This window comes from Mizuhopecten yessoensis, unplaced genomic scaffold (genome assembly GCF_002113885.1).
Source record: "Mizuhopecten yessoensis strain PY_sf001 unplaced genomic scaffold, ASM211388v2 scaffold716287, whole genome shotgun sequence".
Taxonomy (NCBI): Eukaryota; Metazoa; Mollusca; class Bivalvia; order Pectinida; family Pectinidae; genus Mizuhopecten; species Mizuhopecten yessoensis.
The window spans coordinates 284,194-305,014 of record NW_018480041.1 but is presented as its reverse complement, the minus strand read 5'-3'; the positions used below and the strand labels follow the sequence as shown (position 1 = coordinate 305,014).

The following is a 20,821-nucleotide window of genomic DNA, read 5'->3' as shown; positions in this document are numbered from 1 at the left end:
GCATTAGAGTCAAGGGTTTCATGTCAGCCCCTCTGATATGTGGAAGCATTAGAGTCAAGGATTTTATGTCAGTCCCTCTGATATGTGGAAGCATTAGAGTCAAGGATTTCATGTCAGTCCCTCTGATATGTGGAAGCATTAGAGTCAAAGATTTCATGTCAGCCCCTCTGATATGTAATTGCATTAGAGTCAAGGGTTTCATGTCAGCCCCTCTGATATGTGGAAGCATTAGAGTCAAGGATTTCATGTCAGCCCCTCTGATATGTGGAAGCATTAGAGTCAAGGATTTCATGTCAGCCCGTCTGATTTGTAGAAGCATTAGAGTCAAGGATTTCCTGTCAGCCCCTCTGATATATGGAAGCATTAGAGGTAAGGATTTCATGTCAGCCCGTCTGATTTGTAGAAGTATTAGAGTCAAGGATTTCAAGTCAGTCTCTCTCATATGGCAGTTACTTAATGATGATTGATTACACCTTTTATAATTATTAAAATCAATTAGAAATTAGTGTTAAGAATAAAATACCTGGCATCTTTCAAAAACAGAAGATCTTTGCATCAACAGAGTATCTACTCTGCAATAAAATAGGTATGTAACATTCTGGGAGGAGGTATTGTTATGTAAAGACAGTGTGGTCAGCATGTCCACATATATAACATTGATGACCTTTTTTACATTTTACTGAGAATCATTGCTACAGTATAATAAAGAACTATATCTTGTACGTATGACATATTTTTGATAGCTATATATAAACAGTGTACAATTCTAGCTGCTATATACATGTAACTCATTGGATAATTAACTGATACAGATTAAATAGTGCACAATTCTAGCTGTTATATTGGTAAATGTAAATCATTGATAATTTAAACTACATTTATATCTTACTAGTTTACTACAATATACCATATTTGACCTTATAATGGCACAGGGTGAGAGAAAAGACACCCTTATTAGGTACCCTTTATCTGGATTGATCTGTTACAGATGATATACTAACAGTTATTAAAGTCTAATATGAAATACAAGGCAGGTTTGCACAGCATAGAAGGGGTTTGCCTTTCATCTGCTTTCATCTCATTATAAGTAAACATCTGAGCAGATGTAGTATAGATTGTATATATGGTCCATCGGTTCCCTATCAACATACATATATCAGTTCACAGGACCATCTGGGTGCTAGATGGTCTTATCACAGGACCTCTCCCCTACTAGCAGGTCATGATCACCGGTTATAGGAAGGACATGCATCCAACCAATTAGTAATGCAGGGGTCAAGATTATTCTTATCTCAAGCTCAGCCAGCTGGGCATTCTGACCTCCCATAACCCCACTGTCCTGACAGCAACAAAGCAAACAAAGGGTCTCCTCTCCCTACCTAATTATTCTGATCTCAAGCCCAGCCAGCTGGGCATTCTGAACTTCCATAACCTTGCTGTCCTGACAGTAACACAGTAAACAGAAGGTCTCCCCTCTTTGCCTAATTTACATGTGCTATATTGGGTATTGGTTCCTTACTGATAAGGGAAAGAGTATGAGATCCAATCCTAGGACCTAGCATGGTCACATGACAAGTGCTCTTTGTTCTAACAGTTCTAGCCAAATGCCCAGTTGTTTTCTGATTGTCAAGGTATACAGTCATAATACAAAACACTGTGTCTTTGCTGGCCTCCAAGAGACTTATACATTTCTACCATTGAAAAGGCTGCCTAAGCTTACTACATTACCACAAACAAGAGGATTACATCGTTCTAGTGTCTAATCCTAGTAATGTCTGGTCGCGGGCGTGGTCAGCCCCGGGGGCGTAAACGAAGAGCAAACGACAACACCACAATAACGAGTGACAGTACTAGTGACTTTGGGACTCATACATCTATGAATTACATGACAGCAGAACAGGCATGGGATGTTTATAAACCTAAAAACTGGACTGCCATTGAACTTCGATCCACGTTACTTGGACTGAGCATAACACCACCCAAGACAATGCTAATTCAGTCATACAAGGAGAATGTAGGAGCCGCCATGACAGTGTCAACTGCATCAACTGAGACAATGGACGTTACATCACCATTAAATACCACTACAAATGTTGATGTTACTTCCACCAGCCGGGCTTGTTCATCGGAAAGCTTACAAGCACTACAGGACCATGTTGGACGTCTGGAACAGTTGATCCTGCGTCAAACCAGGAACACAGTGGGTCCAGCTATGGCCGCGTCAGGTCATGGCCCAATACTGACCTCACAGACAGAGAACACTGGAAAAGCTGTAGTTCTATTAACCAGCCGACCAGATATTAGTCCAGATGGTGGAGTGGTAACACCTCCACACAGCCTTCTCCTACAGCAGACAGGTATATCATCAGAGTCAGTCCCCGCTGTAGAAATAGTACCACCTGCTGTCCGCCAACAGATCATTGAAGGTAAGGATGTGAACCTTGTTTTGTTATTATTACCTGCCTACGATAATGATAGCCCTCGGTACAATTGGTTCACTGAAGTAGGAGGACAGATGTTTAAATTACAATCCAATCCAAGGCTGTGCAAGTCACTAACACTTGGAGAGTTCGTCAAGGCCTTTTCTATAGATCATATCATCATGTGTGAAAATTACCCTAATCGTCGCCAAGAATTGGATGTATACGAACGTGATATTGTAGAACTGGCACTTTATACCATGGCCCTATTTTCTACAAATATCATAAGGCATTCGCAGCCAGGGCGTCAGCCCTCCTACATCAGCGAGGCATTAAAGTCAACTGGGCAATTAGAGACAATCAACTCTACACCACCATATGCTCAGGCTTTAAGTGCAACAGCTGCAAGTTGTGCAGCAACCTGAGCCACACTGAAGATCTTTGCCCCCTCATTCTGAACGGTGCAACAGTGCATCCTCAAGTAAACATTAACCACAAATCAAATAACAGGAAAGTAGACAGTCAGACTGATAGGAAAGGACGGCCTCGTGTCATGCACCAAGGTAAAGAGGTCTGCAACAACTTTAACCATGCAGATGGTTGTACCTGGGATAACTGCCCGTACCTCCATGTTGTAAAGAGCTCAGTAAAATCAGTGAAGACTACAAAAAACAAAGAATCCACAAAACAATGACTACAGGGAAACATTGATTTGGAAGTGTCTACCCCGATAAATATTGTGGCATTGGAATCAGAGTTAAAGAACAATCCTGACAAAGAATTTGTACAAACTTTGATTTCCAGGTTATCTAACAGTTTTGATACAGGTATCTCAACGTTACCTGCAGATACATCTTTAGTTTAAAAAAACTTGAGAAGTGCTACTACTCAAGGGGACGTTGTGAATACTCTCATAGCAAGTGAACTTGACAAGAAATTCCTCATTGGACCCTTTACAGAGCCACCTTTTGAAATTTACCATATCAACCCTATAGGTATAGCGACGGCAAAGTATTCAGATGGACTGATTCCACCAGCTTGCTCCATTAGCAGAGGTACATCCAGAGCCTATTCCGGACTACAGCAATGTGCCTCTGTATTAGGACCATCAGTGCGTGACCTGTGGGATGCTGCAGTGGCTCAGTCAACCAGGGTTACCTACTCATCAGGAGCATCCTGCTTCAAGAACTTCATCCTTTTGTATGGTATAAACAATACCCAGCAAGTGTGTTTAGCGACGTGACGGAGGAAATACTGATATTCTTTGTTACACATTGTTACTTTAACCACAAGTTGAAATACTCTACAATTAAACTATATCTGTACGATATTAAGTACCATTGTACAGCACTGGGACAAGAAAACCCACTTGTGAATTCTCATGGACTACCACTTTATCGACTTCAAACAATATTACGGGGTTTGAAGAAGTTGGAGGGAACTCCTGCCAAACCGAGGCTACCCATAACATACAACATATTGACAAAAAATTATATTCAGCCTTTCGCCAAAGTGTTTTCCATGCTGCCACAGACATTACTTTAGAGGCAGCTTGCTGTGTAGCTTTCTTTGCATTCTTCAGATGTGGAGAATTTACTTGTCTTACAAACTTGTTTAATCCTTCCATCCATCTGTGTATAAGCGATGTGAATGTAGCACCCAATAGTAACAGCCTTGACTTGCACCTCAAGGCATTCAAGACAGACCCCTTTCGTCATGGGGTCACTATTCACCTCTTCCGCACCCACCAGCAAGTGTGTGCAGTTGCTGCTATCATCAGAATGTTGGCAGACAGGTACATTACAGGTTGTACCCCTACAGACCCCCTTTTCTCCATCAAATCAGCTCCCTTGACTCGCCCAGTGTTTATCGACAAGTTAAGACAGACCTTGGATCGATTGAGCCTCAATCACCCTTTGTACAGTGGCCATTCTTTTCGTATAGGAGCCGCTACTACCGCCGCAGAGTCTGATATCCCCAATCACCTTATCAAGGTGCTGGGACGCTGGCAATCGGATAGCTACTACTGGTATACATTCGCACCCCTCATCATAATCTACGCAAGGCTCAAGTATCATTATGCAAGACAGCATCAGATATTTGGTGAATCAACGTTTTCACAGTGTGTTTATTTTATCAGAACATCAGTATGTGCAGTGATGTGTTAATCTACCTTTCATGGGATTTAAGTGTGTTTCCGTTTAGGGCGAGTATATCTAAACGGAAACTGTTGTTTCTATAGCAAATTTGTCAACGGCGGATATACTACATCTACCACATCCCCTGTCAGCTCCCTCTCACGTGAGATTTCAGTGTGTGCCTGTTTAGGGCGAGAATATCTAAACGGAAACTGTTGTTTCTATAGCAAATTTGTCAATGGCGGAGATACTACATCTACCACGTCCCCTGTCAGCTACCTCTCACGCGAGATTTCAGTGTGTTCCTGTTTAGGGCGAGAATATCTAAACGGAAACTGTTGTTTCCATAGCAAATTTGTCAAGGGCGGATATACCATAGCTACCACATCCCCTGTCAGCAACCTCTCACGTGAGATTTCAGTGTGTACCTGTTTAGGGCGAGTATATCTAAACGGAAACTATTGTTTCTATAGCAAATTTGTCAATGGCGGATATACTACATCTACCACATCCCCTGTCAGCTACCTCTCACAAGAGTTTTCAGTGTGTACCTGTTTAGGGCGAGTATATCTAAACGGGTACTATTGTTTCAATAGCAAATTTGTCAACAGCGGATATACTACATCTACCACTTCTCTGTCACCTACCTCTCACGTGAGATTTAGTGTCAAACAAGTGTGTGCAGTCACTATACTAACAATTAGCCAACGAAGAACGCTATAACTGCCCGATTGGGGCGACTTTAAAATCTGTAAAGACATATGATACATCTGCTTGCCTTTATAAAAAGGATATTACTGCTAGGTACATGATGCAACAATTCCCATTTCTGTGGACCAGAGTGTTCCTGTCGGTGAATATAATAATAAGTATCGCACGACCTTGACTCCTTGCAGTAGACCGCTACACAAAACTGGTGACTTTTAATTGTTGTTGCAGCACATTCAAACTGGCAATATTGAACATTTTAGCATGATTCTTACACAGAAAAGCCATATTCCATCTCAGAGAACTCGTTATCCTGTATTTTGTTAGTAAAATTTCCCAATCGTTGTATTTACGACAATGTGAAATAGGAAGATTTGAAGACAGTGTGTTATGTAATTAGAAATTGTAATCGTGAGAACAGAATTAAATAGATGTCAGATGAAAGTGAAAGAACTGAAGACAGAGTGTTGAGAACAAGGAGTTATTGTGAAACAAAATATGAATGGTAGTGAGGTTGATGAAAGGACAGGAAGCTAACTGGTCGGTCATCTAAAGAGAAATGGAGATCTGGTCAATTAGTGATAATTGAAGGTACAGGCTGGAGCTGGGAACCTCTATTGACCACCTGATGGCTGTCCATCTACAGTTGACCAATAGAAATGTTAGTATGTTTGCATATTAGACACTTCTTAGTTTTTAGTATAAGTGAGAGATACAGAAAGATAGCGTGAGAGAAGGCAGACTGAGGTAAAGAGAAGGCAGACTGAGGTACAGAGAAGGCAGACTGAGGTACAGAGAAGGCAGACTGAGGTACAGAGAAGGCAGACTGAGGTACAGAGAAGGCAGACTGAGGTACGGAGAAGGCAGACTGAGGAACAGAGAAGGCAAACTGAGGTAAGGAGAAGGCAGACTAAGGTACAGAGAAGGCAGACTGAGGTACAGAGAAGGCAGACGGAGGGACAGAGAAGGCAGACTGAGAGAGGGAGAAGGCAGACTGAGGTAAGGAGAAGGCAGACTGAGGTACAGAGAAGGCAGACTTAGGTACAGAGAAGGCAGACTGAGGTACAGAGAAGTCAGACTGAGGTACAGAGAAGGCAGACTGAGGTACAGAGAAGGCAGACTTAGGTACAGAGAAGGCAGACTGAGGTACAGAAAAGGCAGACTGAGAGAGGGAGAAGGCAGACTGAGGTAAGGAGAAGGCAGACTGAGGTACAGAGAAGGCAGACTGTGGTACAGAGAAGGCAGAGAAGGCAGACTTAGGTACAGAGAAGGCAGACTGCGGTACAGAAAAGGCAGACTGAGAGAGGGAGAAGGAAGACTGAGGTAAGGAGAAGGCAGACTGAGGTACAGAGAAGGCAAACGGAAGTACAGATAGGCAGACTGAGGTACATAGAAGGCAGACTGTGGAACAGATAAGGCAGACTGGGGTACAAAGAAGGCAGACTGAGGTACAGAGAAGGCAGACTGAGGTACAGAGAAGGCAGACTGAGGTACAGAGAAGGCAGACTGAGGTACAGAGAAGGCAGACTGAGGTACAGAGAAGGCAGACTGAGGTACAGAGAAGGCAGACTGAGGTACAGAGAAGGCAGACTGAGGTACAGAGAAGGCAGACTGAGGTACAGAGAAGGCAGACTGAGGTACAGAGAAGGCAGACTGAGGTACAGAGAAGGCAGACTGAGGTACAGAGAAGGCAGACTGAGGTACAGAGAAGGCAGACTGAGGTACAGAGAAGGCAGACTGAGGTACAGAGAAGGCAGACTGAGGTACAGAGAAGGCAGACTGAGGTACAGAGAAGGCAGACTGAGGTACAGAGAAGGCAGACTGAGGTACAGAGAAGGCAGACTGAGGTACAGAGAAGGCAGACTGAGGTACAGAGAAGGCAGACTGAGGTACAGAGAAGGCAGACTGAGGTACAGAGAAGGCAGACTGAGGTACAGAGAAGGCAGACTGAGGTACAGAGAAGGCAGACTGAGGTACAGAGAAGGCAGACTGAGGTACAGAGAAGGCAGACTGAGGTACAGAGAAGGCAGACTGAGGTACAGAGAAGGCAGACTGAGGTACAGAGAAGGCAGACTGAGGTACAGAGAAGGCAGACTGAGGTACAGAGAAGGCAGACTGAGGTACAGAGAAGGCAGACTGAGGTACAGAGAAGGCAGACTGAGGTACAGAGAAGGCAGACTGAGGTACAGAGAAGGCAGACTGAGGTACAGAGAAGGCAGACTGAGGTACAGAGAAGGCAGACTGAGGTACAGAGAAGGCAGACTGAGGTACAGAGAAGGCAGACTGAGGTACAGAGAAGGCAGACTGAGGTACAGAGAAGGCAGACTGAGGTACAGAGAAGGCAGACTGAGGTACAGAGAAGGCAGACTGAGGTACAGAGAAGGCAGACTGAGGTACAGAGAAGGCAGACTGAGGTACAGAGAAGGCAGACTGAGGTACAGAGAAGGCAGACTGAGGTACAGAGAAGGCAGACTGAGGTACAGAGAAGGCAGACTGAGGTACAGAGAAGGCAGACTGAGGTACAGAGAAGGCAGACTGAGGTACAGAGAAGGCAGACTGAGGTACAGAGAAGGCAGACTGAGGTACAGAGAAGGCAGACTGAGGTACAGAGAAGGCAGACTGAGGTACAGAGAAGGCAGACTGAGGTACAGAGAAGGCAGACTGAGGTACAGAGAAGGCAGACTGAGGTACAGAGAAGGCAGACTGAGGTACAGAGAAGGCAGACTGAGGTACAGAGAAGGCAGACTGAGGTACAGAGAAGGCAGACTGAGGTACAGAGAAGGCAGACTGAGGTACAGAGAAGGCAGACTGAGGTACAGAGAAGGCAGACTGAGGTACAGAGAAGGCAGACTGAGGTACAGAGAAGGCAGACTGAGGTACAGAGAAGGCAGACTGAGGTACAGAGAAGGCAGACTGAGGTACAGAGAAGGCAGACTGAGGTACAGAGAAGGCAGACTGAGGTACAGAGAAGGCAGACTGAGGTACAGAGAAGGCAGACTGAGGTACAGAGAAGGCAGACTGAGGTACAGAGAAGGCAGACTGAGGTACAGAGAAGGCAGACTGAGGTACAGAGAAGGCAGACTGAGGTACAGAGAAGGCAGACTGAGGTACAGAGAAGGCAGACTGAGGTACAGAGAAGGCAGACTGAGGTACAGAGAAGGCAGACTGAGGTACAGAGAAGGCAGACTGAGGTACAGAGAAGGCAGACTGAGGTACAGAGAAGGCAGACTGAGGTACAGAGAAGGCAGACTGAGGTACAGAGAAGGCAGACTGAGGTACAGAGAAGGCAGACTGAGGTACAGAGAAGGCAGACTGTGGTACAGAGAAGGCAGACTGAGGTACAGAGAAGGCAGACTGAGGTACAGAGAAGGCAGACTGAGGTACAGAGAAGGCAGACTGAGGTACAGAGAAGGCAGACTGAGGTACAGAGAAGGCAGACTGAGGTACAGAGAAGGCAGACTGAGGTACAGAGAAGGCAGACTGAGGTACAGAGAAGGCAGACTGAGGTACAGAGAAGGCAGACTGAGGTACAGAGAAGGCAGACTGAGGTACAGAGAAGGCAGACTGAGGTACAGAGAAGGCAGACTGAGGTACAGAGAAGGCAGACTGAGGTACAGAGAAGGCAGACTGAGGTACAGAGAAGGCAGACTGAGGTACAGAGAAGGCAGACTGAGGTACAGAGAAGGCAGACTGAGGTACAGAGAAGGCAGACTGAGGTACAGAGAAGGCAGACTGAGGTACAGAGAAGGCAGACTGAGGTACAGAGAAGGCAGACTGAGGTACAGAGAAGGCAGACTGAGGTACAGAGAAGGCAGACTGAGGTACAGAGAAGGCAGACTGAGGTACAGAGAAGGCAGACTGAGGTACAGAGAAGGCAGACTGAGGTACAGAGAAGGCAGACTGAGGTACAGAGAAGGCAGACTGAGGTACAGAGAAGGCAGACTGAGGTACAGAGAAGGCAGACTGAGGTACAGAGAAGGCAGACTGAGGTACAGAGAAGGCAGACTGAGGTACAGAGAAGGCAGACTGAGGTACAGAGAAGGCAGACTGAGGTACAGAGAAGGCAGACTGAGGTACAGAGAAGGCAGACTGAGGTACAGAGAAGGCAGACTGAGGTACAGAGAAGGCAGACTGAGGTACAGAGAAGGCAGACTGAGGTACAGAGAAGGCAGACTGAGGTACAGAGAAGGCAGACTGAGGTACAGAGAAGGCAGACTGAGGTACAGAGAAGGCAGACTGAGGTACAGAGAAGGCAGACTGAGGTACAGAGAAGGCAGACTGAGGTACAGAGAAGGCAGACTGAGGTACAGAGAAGGCAGACTGAGGTACAGAGAAGGCAGACTGAGGTACAGAGAAGGCAGACTGAGGTACAGAGAAGGCAGACTGAGGTACAGAGAAGGCAGACTGAGGTACAGAGAAGGCAGACTGAGGTACAGAGAAGGCAGACTGAGGTACAGAGAAGGCAGACTGAGGTACAGAGAAGGCAGACTGAGGTACAGAGAAGGCAGACTGAGGTACAGAGAAGGCAGACTGAGGTACAGAGAAGGCAGACTGAGGTACAGAGAAGGCAGACTGAGGTACAGAGAAGGCAGACTGAGGTACAGAGAAGGCAGACTGAGGTACAGAGAAGGCAGACTGAGGTACAGAGAAGGCAGACTGAGGTACAGAGAAGGCAGACTGAGGTACAGAGAAGGCAGACTGAGGTACAGAGAAGGCAGACTGAGGTACAGAGAAGGCAGACTGAGGTACAGAGAAGGCAGACTGAGGTACAGAGAAGGCAGACTGAGGTACAGAGAAGGCAGACTGAGGTACAGAGAAGGCAGACTGAGGTACAGAGAAGGCAGACTGAGGTACAGAGAAGGCAGACTGAGGTACAGAGAAGGCAGACTGAGGTACAGAGAAGGCAGACTGAGGTACAGAGAAGGCAGACTGAGGTACAGAGAAGGCAGACTGAGGTACAGAGAAGGCAGACTGAGGTACAGAGAAGGCAGACTGAGGTACAGAGAAGGCAGACTGAGGTACAGAGAAGGCAGACTGAGGTACAGAGAAGGCAGACTGAGGTACAGAGAAGGCAGACTGAGGTACAGAGAAGGCAGACTGAGGTACAGAGAAGGCAGACTGAGGTACAGAGAAGGCAGACTGAGGTACAGAGAAGGCAGACTGAGGTACAGAGAAGGCAGACTGAGGTACAGAGAAGGCAGACTGTGGTACAGAGAAGGCAGACTGAGGTACAGAGATGCCAGACTGAGGTACAGAGAAGGCAGACTGAGGTACAGAGAAGGCAGACTGTGGTACAGAGAAGGCAGACTGAGGTACAGAGATGCCAGACTGAGGTACAGAGAAGGCAGACTGAGGTACAGAGAAGGCAGACGGAGGTACAGAGAAGGCAGACGGAAGTACAGAGAGGCAGAACAGAGTCAGAGTTGGGAGATGGAAAGTGAGCCAGAATAGATCAGGATTGAAAGTGAGCTAAGATAGAAGGTGCTAGCAATGGTATGCAGAAGTAGGAACTGGAAGTTGGCAACAATAAAGAAATGAACTGGAAACGGACTTGAGTACTAATTCCCCAGACCGACATTGGTCACATATTTACCGATTCTCGATAAATATTCCTGTCATATGCCTGAAAAAAAATCAGGTTTCTTTTGTGTTCATGATGTAGTGTAGTTATAGACTTTGGATTCCAACTTCCTTGATATGGTAACAGAGATAATGCATAATTGGTTATTTGTGCGATTTTCACCCAAAATTAGAAAATCCCAAATTTACACAGATCATAATTTTGCAATCTAGACATCTGAAGAAACTAAATTTTCACAGTATTTTAGCACAGAGATGGGATACTCAGCATATAAAATGTTAAATAGTCAAATGAATACACTTTGTTACAGCATATTGAGCAACAAGTGGGTGTATTTGTTATACAAATCATCAACAAAACTATTAAACGTGTGATAAATGGGTTTTTCAAAAGTGTTGTGTTCCTCTTGATGAAAACAAATCATTACAACCACATGCTTGCTATTTCATGATGACATTATACAACATATATTTTTCAAAATATTTCAAAGTATCCTAGAAATATTAAAGATGACTGGTTGCCACCCAGCACAGTACTCTTTCTCTTTCTTCAGAAAAAGGGTTGGAGCATACTTATCAGGGCATGCACCTTTATTAGGTCAAATACGGTCATTTATATGGCATTTTTTGCAAAGTTTAAATACTGTAACATTTATACAAACTGATGCAAATCTTTTTCCAATATTTTGCATGAATCTTCATGTATATATTTTATCTTTCCATTATTTGAAAAAATCTAAACAATGATATACCTTGCAAATATGGCCACATCCTAACATTTGATATACAGAATAAGACTTTCAAAGACAGCTATATATAATTGAATATTTATATAACACTGATCTAGATTTTCATTTAACACAAATATACAAGATAATGTGTCACAATGAACAATGATAACATACCTCCGGCTCATTGACCGGCAAAGTTGCAGGTCTGCGAGTATTCTGTGTTGGTTGAGGTGTTGGAATTACACGTCTGCCACCACGTGGAGGGGGAGGGGGTTGTGAGGAAGTGGGATTGTCGGGGTCCTCATATACATCCTGTGGAACAATGACGTATCAGTTAAAATAGTCATTTTTAAGATCACACAATGCTTTTTAATAGTCAGTAACTGCATTTTTTCTTTTTTAAGAATACCCACATCCCTTAAACAAGATTTGCAATTAAAAAAATGCTATAGTGGAACATGTCCTAACACTCAATCACTCATACTGTACTTCATCTATATAATAGCATGTCTGATTGGATTACATTGATCACATAATGGGGAAATAAAGCTTCTGTTTGGATTACATTGATCACATAATGGGGAAATAAAGCTTCTGTTTGGAGTACATTGATCACATGATGGGGAAATAAAGCTTCTGTTTGGAGTACATTAATCACATAATGGGGAAATAAAGCTTCTGTTTGGAGTACATTGATCACATAATGGGGAAATAAAGCTTCTGTTTGGAGTACATTGATCACATAATGGGGAAATAAAGCTTGTTTGGAGTACATTGATCACATAATGGGGAAATAAAGCTTCTGATTGGATTACATGGATCACATGATGGGGAAATAAAGCTTCTGTTTGGAGTACATTGATCACATAATGGGGAAATAAAGCTTCTGATTGGATTACATGGATCACATGATGGGGAAATAAAGCTTCTGTTTGGAGTACATTGATCACATAATGGGGAAATAAAAGCTTCTGATTGGATTACATTGATCACAAAATGGGTAAATAAAGTTTCTGATTGGATAACATGAATCACATGATGGGGAAATAAAGCTTCTGATTGAATTATATGAATCACGTGATGGGAAAGTAAAGCTTCTCATTGGATTACATGGATTACAAGACAAGAAATAAAGCTTCTGATTGGATTACATTGATCACATAATGGGGAAATAAAAGCTTCTGATTGGATTACATTGATCACAAAATGGGTAAATAAAGTTTCTGATTGGATAACATGAATCACATGATGGGAAAATAAAGCTTCTGATTTGAGTACATTGATCACATGATGGGGATATAAAGCATCTGATTGGATTAAATGGATTACAAGACAAGAAATAAAGCTTCTGATTGGATTACATTGACCACATAATGGGGAAATAAAGCTTCTGATTGGACTATATTGATCACATGATGGGGATATAAAGCATCTGATTGGATAACATGGATTACATGATAGGGAAATAAAGCTTCTCATTGGATTATTTGGATCACATGATGGGAAAACAAAGCTTCTCATTGGATTACATTGATCCCAAGACGGGGAAATAAAGCATCTGATTGGATAACATGGACCCCATGATAGAGAAATAAAGCTTCTGATTGGATTACATGGATCACATGATGGGGAAATAAAGCTTCTGATTGGATTACATGGATTACAAGATGGGTAAATAAAGCTTCTGATTGGATAACATGAATCACATGATGGGGAAATAAAGCTTCTGATTGGATTACATGGATTACAAGATGGGTAAATAAAGCTTCTGAGTGGATAACATGAATCACATGATGGGAAAATAAAGCTTCTGATTTGAGTATATTGATCACATGATGGGGATATAAAGCATCTGGTTGGATAACATGGATTACATGATAGGGAAATAAAGCTTCTCATTGGATTATTTGGATCACATGATGGGAAAACAAAGCTTCTGATTGGATTACATTGATCCCAAGATGGGGAAATAAAGCATCTGATTGGATAACATGGACCCCATGATAGAGAAATAAAGCTTCTGATTGGATTACATGGATCACATGATGAGAAAACAAAGCTTCTGATTGGATTACATGGATCACATGATGGGGAAATAAAGCTTCTGTTTGGAGTACATTGATCACAAGATGGGTAAATAAAGCTTCTGATTGGATTACATGGATCACATAATGGGGAAATAAAGCTTCTGATTGGATTACATGGATCACATGATGGGGAAATAAAGCTTCTTTTTGGAGTACATGGATCACATGCTGGGGAAATAAAGCTTCTGATTGGAGTACATTGATCACAAGATGGGGAAATAAAGCTTCTGATTGGATTACATGGATTACAAGATAGGTAAATAAAGCTTCTGATTGGATTATATGGATCACGTGATGGGAAAGTAAAGCTTCTGATTGGATTACATGGATAACAAGACAAGAAATAAAGCTTCTGATTGGATTACATTGATCACATTATGGGGAAATAAAAGCTTCTGATTGGATAACATTGATCACAAAATGGGTAAATAAAGTTTCTGATTGGATAACATGAATCACATGATGGGAAAATAAAGCTTCTGATTTGAGTACATTGATCACATGATGGGGAAATAAAGCATCTGATTGGAAAACATGGATTACATGATAGGGAAATAAAGCTTCTTATTGGATTATTTGGATCACATGATGGGAAAACAAAGCTTCTGATTGGATTACATGGATAACAAGATGGGGAAATAACATGAATCACATGATGGGGAAATAAAGCTTCTGATTGGATCATATGGATCACGTGATGGGAAAATAAAGCTTCTGATTGGATTACATGGATTACAAGATGGGTAAATAAAGCTTCTGATTGGATAACATGGATCACATGATGGGTAAATAAAGCTTCTAATCGGATAACATGAATCACATGATGGGAAAATAAAGCGTCTGATTGGATAACATTGATCACAAGATGGGAAAATAAAAGCTTCTGATTGGATTACATTGATCACAAAATGGGGAAATAAAGTTTCTGATTGGATAACATGGATCACATGATGGGGAAATAAAGCTTCTGATTGGATTACATTGATCACAAAATGGGGAAATAAAGTTTCTGATTGGATAACATGGATCACATGATGGGGAAATAAAGCTTCTAATTGGATAACATGAATCACATGATGGGGAAATAAAGCTTCTGATTGAATTATATGGATCACGTGATGGGAAAGTAAAGCTTCTCATTGGATTACATGGATTACAAGGCAAGAAATAAACCTTCTGATTGGATTACATTGATCACATAATGGGGAAATAAAAGCTTCTGATTGGATTACATTGATCACAAAATGGGTAAATAAAGCTTCTGATTGAATAACATGGATCACATGATGGGGAAATAAAGCTTCTGATTGGATTACATGGATTACAAGATGGGTAAATAAAGCTTCTGATTGGATAACATGCATCACATGATGGGGAAATAAAGCTTCTGATTGAATTATATGGATCACGTGATGGGAAAGTAAAGCTTCTCATAGGATTACATGGATTACAAGGCAAGAAATAAACCTTCTGATTGGATTACATTGATCACATAATCCCAAGACGGGGAAATAAAGCATCTGATTGGATAACATGGATCACATGATAGAGAAATAAAGCTTCTGATTGGATTACATGGATCACATGATGAGAAAACAAAGCTTCTGATTGGATTACATGGATCACATGATGAGAAAACAAAGCTTCTGATTGGATTACATGGATCACATGATGAGAAAACAAAGCTTCTGATTGGATTACATGGATCACATGATGGGGAAATAAAGCTTCTGATTGGATTACATGGATTACAAGATGGGTAAATAAAGCTTCTGATTGGATAACATGAATCACATGATGGGGAAATAAAGCTTCTGATTGAATTATATGGATCACCTGATGGGAAAGTAAAGCTTCTCATTGGATTACATGGATTACAAGGCAAGAAATAAACCTTCTGATTGGATTACATTGATCACATAATGGGGAAATAAAAGCTTCTGATTGGATTACATTGATCACAAAATGGGTAAATAAAGCTTCTGATTGAATAACATGGATCACATGATGGGGAAATAAAGCTTCTAATTGGATAACATGAATCACATGATGGGAAAATAAAGCTTCTGATTTGAGTACATGGATCACATGATGGGGATATAAAGCATCTGATTGGATAACATGGATTACATGATAGGGAAATAAAGCTTCTCATTGGATTATTTGGATCACATGATGGGAAAACAAAGCTTCTGATTGGATTACAAGGATCCCAAGATGGGGAAATAAAGCATCTGATTGGATAACATGGATCACATGATAGAGAAATAAAGCTTCTGATTGGATTATTTGGAATGGATGACATAATGGGGAAATAAAGCTTCTGATTGGATTACATTGATCACAAGATGGGTAAATAAAGCTTCTGATTGGACTATATTGATGACATAATGGGGAAATAAAGCTTCTGGTTGGATAACATGGATCACATGATGGAGAAATAAATATATCATGCTCCTCTCCCACACTAAAGTTTCCCCAGTCATTAATTTCCCATATTTGGAACCTCTCTACAAAACAAGAGGCCCAGAGGGCCTGTATCGCTCACCTGAATATGTTTAAAATAATTGGTATGAAGTAGGTGCTGTAAGTACATATGAAATTTCAGAAAGATCCATACAGTACATGAGATATAGTGAGAACAAACTTCAAACAGAGCCCCCCCCCTATGCAACCTAGGGGGGTCATGCCCACCAATTATACAAAATTGAGTCCCCTTGGCCCAAGGATGCTCCAGACTAAATTAGGATTAAATCCCTTAATCTTTATGGTAGAAGAAGGATTTTAAAGGTTTTACCTATATTTAGGCCCCGCCTCTCTGCCTACAGGGGGGTCAGACACACCGTTTATACAAAATTGGTTCCCCTTCACCCAAGAATGCTTCAGACCAAATATGGACAAAATCCTGTCATTCCTACCGAAGATAAAGGATTTTGAAGATTTACATCTATTTCCCCTATTGGGCCCCACCCTTCAGGTCCCATGGGGGCCACACCCACCGTTTATACAAAATTGGTTCCCCTTTACCCAAGGATGTTGATCCACACCAAATATGGACCAAATCCTTTCATTCCTACAAAAGAAGAAGGATTATAAAGTATAATTTGCTATGTTTCCCCTATTGGGCCCCACCCCTCAAGCACCTGGGGAGCCAGATCCACGGTTTATACAAAATTGGTTCCCTTTCACCCAAGGATGCTTAAGACCAAATATGGAACAAATCCAACCATTCCTACAGAAGATTTTAAAGAATTTGCTACATTTCCCCTATTGGGCCCCGCCTTTCTGCCCCTTGGGAGACCACATCCACTGCTTATACAAAATTGAGTCCCCTTGGCCCATTGATGCTCCAGACTAAATTAGGATAAAATCCCTTAATATTTATGGTAGAAGAAGGATTTTAAAGGTTTTACCTCTATTTTCCCTAATGGGCCCGCCTCTCTGCCTACAGGGGGGTCAGACACACCGTTTACACGAAATTGGTTCCCCTTCACCCAAGAATGCTTCAGACCAAATATGGACAAAATCCTGTCATTCCTACCGAAGATGAAGGATTTTGAAGATTTACGTCTATTTCCCCTATTGGGCCCCGCCCCTCAGGCCCCAGGGGGGCCAGACCCACCATTTATACAAACTTTGTTCCCCTTCCCCCAAGGATGCTTCTTACCAAATATGGAACAAATCCTTTCATTTCCACAGAAGAAGAAGGATTTTAAAGAAGAATTTGCTATATTTCCCCTATTTGGCCCCGCCCCTCAGGCCCCTTGGGAGCCAGATCCACAGTATATAAAAATTGGTTCCCTTTCACCCAAGGATGCTTCAGACCAAATATGGAACAAATCCTTTCATTCCTACAGAAGAAGAAGGATTTTAAAGAATTTGCTACAATTTCCCTATTGGGCCCCGCCCCTCAGCCCCCAGGGGGGCCAGACCCACCATTTATACAAACTTTTGTTCCCCTTCCCCCAAGGATGCTTCTGACCAAATATGGAACAAATCCTTTTATTTCTACAGAAGAAGAGGGATTTTAAAGAAGAATTTGCTTTATTTCCCCTATTTGGCCCACCGCTCAGGTCCCTGGGGGGCCAGACCCACGGTTGATACAAAATTGGTTCTTCTTTACCCAAGGATGCTCCACACCAAATTTTGTTAAAATCCGCTCAGTGGTTCATGACAAGTAGTGTATAGTTGACGGACGACAGACGACGGACGACAGACGACAGACGACGGACGCGTGGACGCTGCGGTATGAACAAGAGGCTAGGCACAACACTTGAAATCCGATGACAAAAATGATGTAGAAGCTTGATCATCTTCACTGTAATGTTATTCTCCTATTTCGGTATAATAAAAACTTTATGGCCCTTGTGAGTAGGGAAACAAGATTCTTTGTTTCCCCTCAATCATGTTTCACTCAGGCTAAGTCGCTTTCATGAAACCTATTTGATATTTCATGAAAGCTGGCAATACCAACACCCCTCTAAGACGTAATCGCTGATTGTTCAAAAGTTACTATGGACTGATTAACATTATACTACGATACCTTATATGGTAAGACATCTAATTTGCATAGGTAAACACTATCGCTCTTCAAAGAAGAACACATTCCATAACCAGGTAAAAGAAGGAATTACAAAAATGAACATAAGGGAAAAAGCCTTATATCCTATAACACTTAATATTGCAAACATATATATATAACAACAAACCTATCCCATCTACAACTTCAGCAGCCAAGGCAATGGAAGGCTTACACAGTTATATATAAACTATAATTTATCATTAAATTATTCTTTTATATATAACTTCACACAATGAAAGAGTTAACCTGTTTATTACTTGAGTTAAGACACAGATATGTATGTGCAAGCAAAGAACAAGTACTAAAACCTACTGCAAACATTTCAGTCACAGAGAAACTTGATAAAGAACGCGAGCTAGACTCCAAAGAAAACAAGAGAAGCAGCTAGACTCTGAACGACTCCAGAGAAGCGACTGGACTCCTAATATCCATGGAGAAGCTATAAAAGACTATGAATTGGAAACGCTATACTCTGAAGAAGGCAAGAAAAGCCACTAGACTCTGGAGGAATCCAGAGAAGCGACTAGACTCATAGCCACCCCAGAGAATATATCTGTTAGATTTACCATGAGAAAACTGGCTACAGATAAAGTGAAGTAATAATCTATTTAAGAGATTGGGGGTAAAATCCCCAAAGAATTTAAAGCCAAAATGGAACGATTATGTTAGTCGACGTAAGAGTGAGAGCCCCCAATAACTACATTTATATCCAATCATCTGATTTGTTAATTAGTGTCAAGATAAGTTACACCTGAATAAAATAGAGATTTAAGTGGACATTGAAACTTAAAACGTTAATGCCAAGATACATACGATTTTGGATTAAAAAGCAACACTCTGTTATAAGAGAAAGTGTCGAAATCTATTTATATTAAATGCTTTCTAAGACAGCTCTTAATCTGATAAATACTTAATCGATTTAGGAACCTGTGAATTTGTTAAACATTGAGAAAGCTGTTACAAAAATAAAATGTCCATGCAAGGTCAGAAATCATTTCTCCCTTCAAGGTGACTATCTCATTTCTTTATCTATATTCATGCAATATTTTTCTTTCTGTACTATTACGAGTAGTTTTTATACACAAGATTTTGATCAAGTAGAAATCATTGGTAATAACTGTGAAGGTATACTAGATGTCAAAGGCTAAGGACAACAAGTCCACCTAATATGTTAGAAAAATATTGTTACAGTAATAGATATCAAAACAACACTTAAATGCAATTCAAACATACATATCATTTAAACCCCATTTTGGTATTCTACACTCTGCTTTACCTTGATGTAAATGCATACCAATTATCATCTCTCTTCATACAGTTTTTGGTGAGAAAGCATAGAAACTTGTACTTAAGGGCAAAGTCAACAGGTCAAAATCCAATTCTAATTTATCTCCAATGTAACACAGCATTTGATCGGTTATTCAAAAAATATTTGTGATGGTATGACCATGATATGACATTAGCAAAATTCTCATTTGCACATGAAGCCCCTAGATCAGGATGACGATTGTTAATGATGTCAATGACCCTTACTGACCCTGACAAGTCATGAAATTGATTATACATGATCATCATGTCATGAACAATAACATGACCCTGAAAGGTCAAAGAAATTCCGCCTCAATTTGAATATTCCTAATGTGACCTAATTACCACGAGACATTATTCTTAGCGTATTAATACAACACTGACCGGAACTACAATATCCAATGTAAATAAACATGACGGCTACTGAAATATCGCTAGGTGTTGTGAGATTTGACAATGTCATTGTAAATTTTTGAGCAAAATAAAAAATAAAAAAAAAAACTTTTATTACAACAAAAAAAGACCATGTAAGGTTTGCAATATCGTACAAAATGCACATCAGTTGAAATCACCAATGGAAACAATTTTAACGCTCATGCAATTTATCAAAAATATCGTCTGTTACACTGCACTGATCAACAGGGGTTTGTTACAAATGTCTGAAATACACATAGTTTATAGACCTACTGACACATATGTTACAGACCTACTGATATGAGTCACAGTACACATAAACATTTCAGACATTTGTAATTAACCCCTGTGGCTGTGCTCCATTGCAAGATCACTCACTTCAAACGCTATCAGTTTCACGCGTCTCGCAATTTCAAATGTCAAATAACTAGGCTGTTATAGAATCTACAGACTGTAGTCAGATTCCCATACAATCAAGAAATAAATTCACGTTTGGATTCTTCACAAAATGAGCAAAGAGAAAAGTTTGAATTAACTTCCAAAAATAACTGCCTCGTGGAGGGCAAGGTCGGATTTACGGTGTTCACTGTTTTTATCCATGCGCTAAATTTGACCCGGAGAAAAATCAGAACAATTTCAAATCTAACTTTTAGCTCATAGTTCTATTGATAAACTTAAATCACCCTATATACAATGTACATATCATACGCAATTGTATTTATACTGGATTGTGGAATAACATTGAAGTGTTTGTTAAAATTTCAAAGTACTACTATGTTTGCCAATCAGCAGGCGACAATATGCTGTTCAAACTATTGAACGAAATTTTGTGGACTGTCGATAAGGCAGGCAT

At 41.3% G+C, this 20,821-nt stretch overlaps 1 protein-coding gene across 11 annotated transcripts in view; it reads right to left on the bottom strand.

Annotated features, from left to right (window-relative positions):
* The window catches only part of LOC110442655 (vegetative cell wall protein gp1-like), a 206,612-nt gene that overhangs the window by 56,330 nt on the left and 129,461 nt on the right, over positions 1-20,821 (bottom strand). For 8 of the 11 annotated variants that reach the window (XM_021486355.1, XM_021486348.1, XM_021486353.1 and 5 more), the window contains 2 exons: positions 11,752-11,889; positions 10,860-10,889 (listed from right to left, as the gene is read on the bottom strand). In XM_021486355.1, the coding sequence (XP_021342030.1) occupies positions 10,860-10,889; positions 11,752-11,889 (168 nt within the window). The remainder of the gene's footprint in view (positions 1-10,859; positions 10,890-11,751; positions 11,890-20,821) is intronic. The other 3 variants (XM_021486356.1, XM_021486359.1, XM_021486352.1) reach the window with 1 other exon arrangement.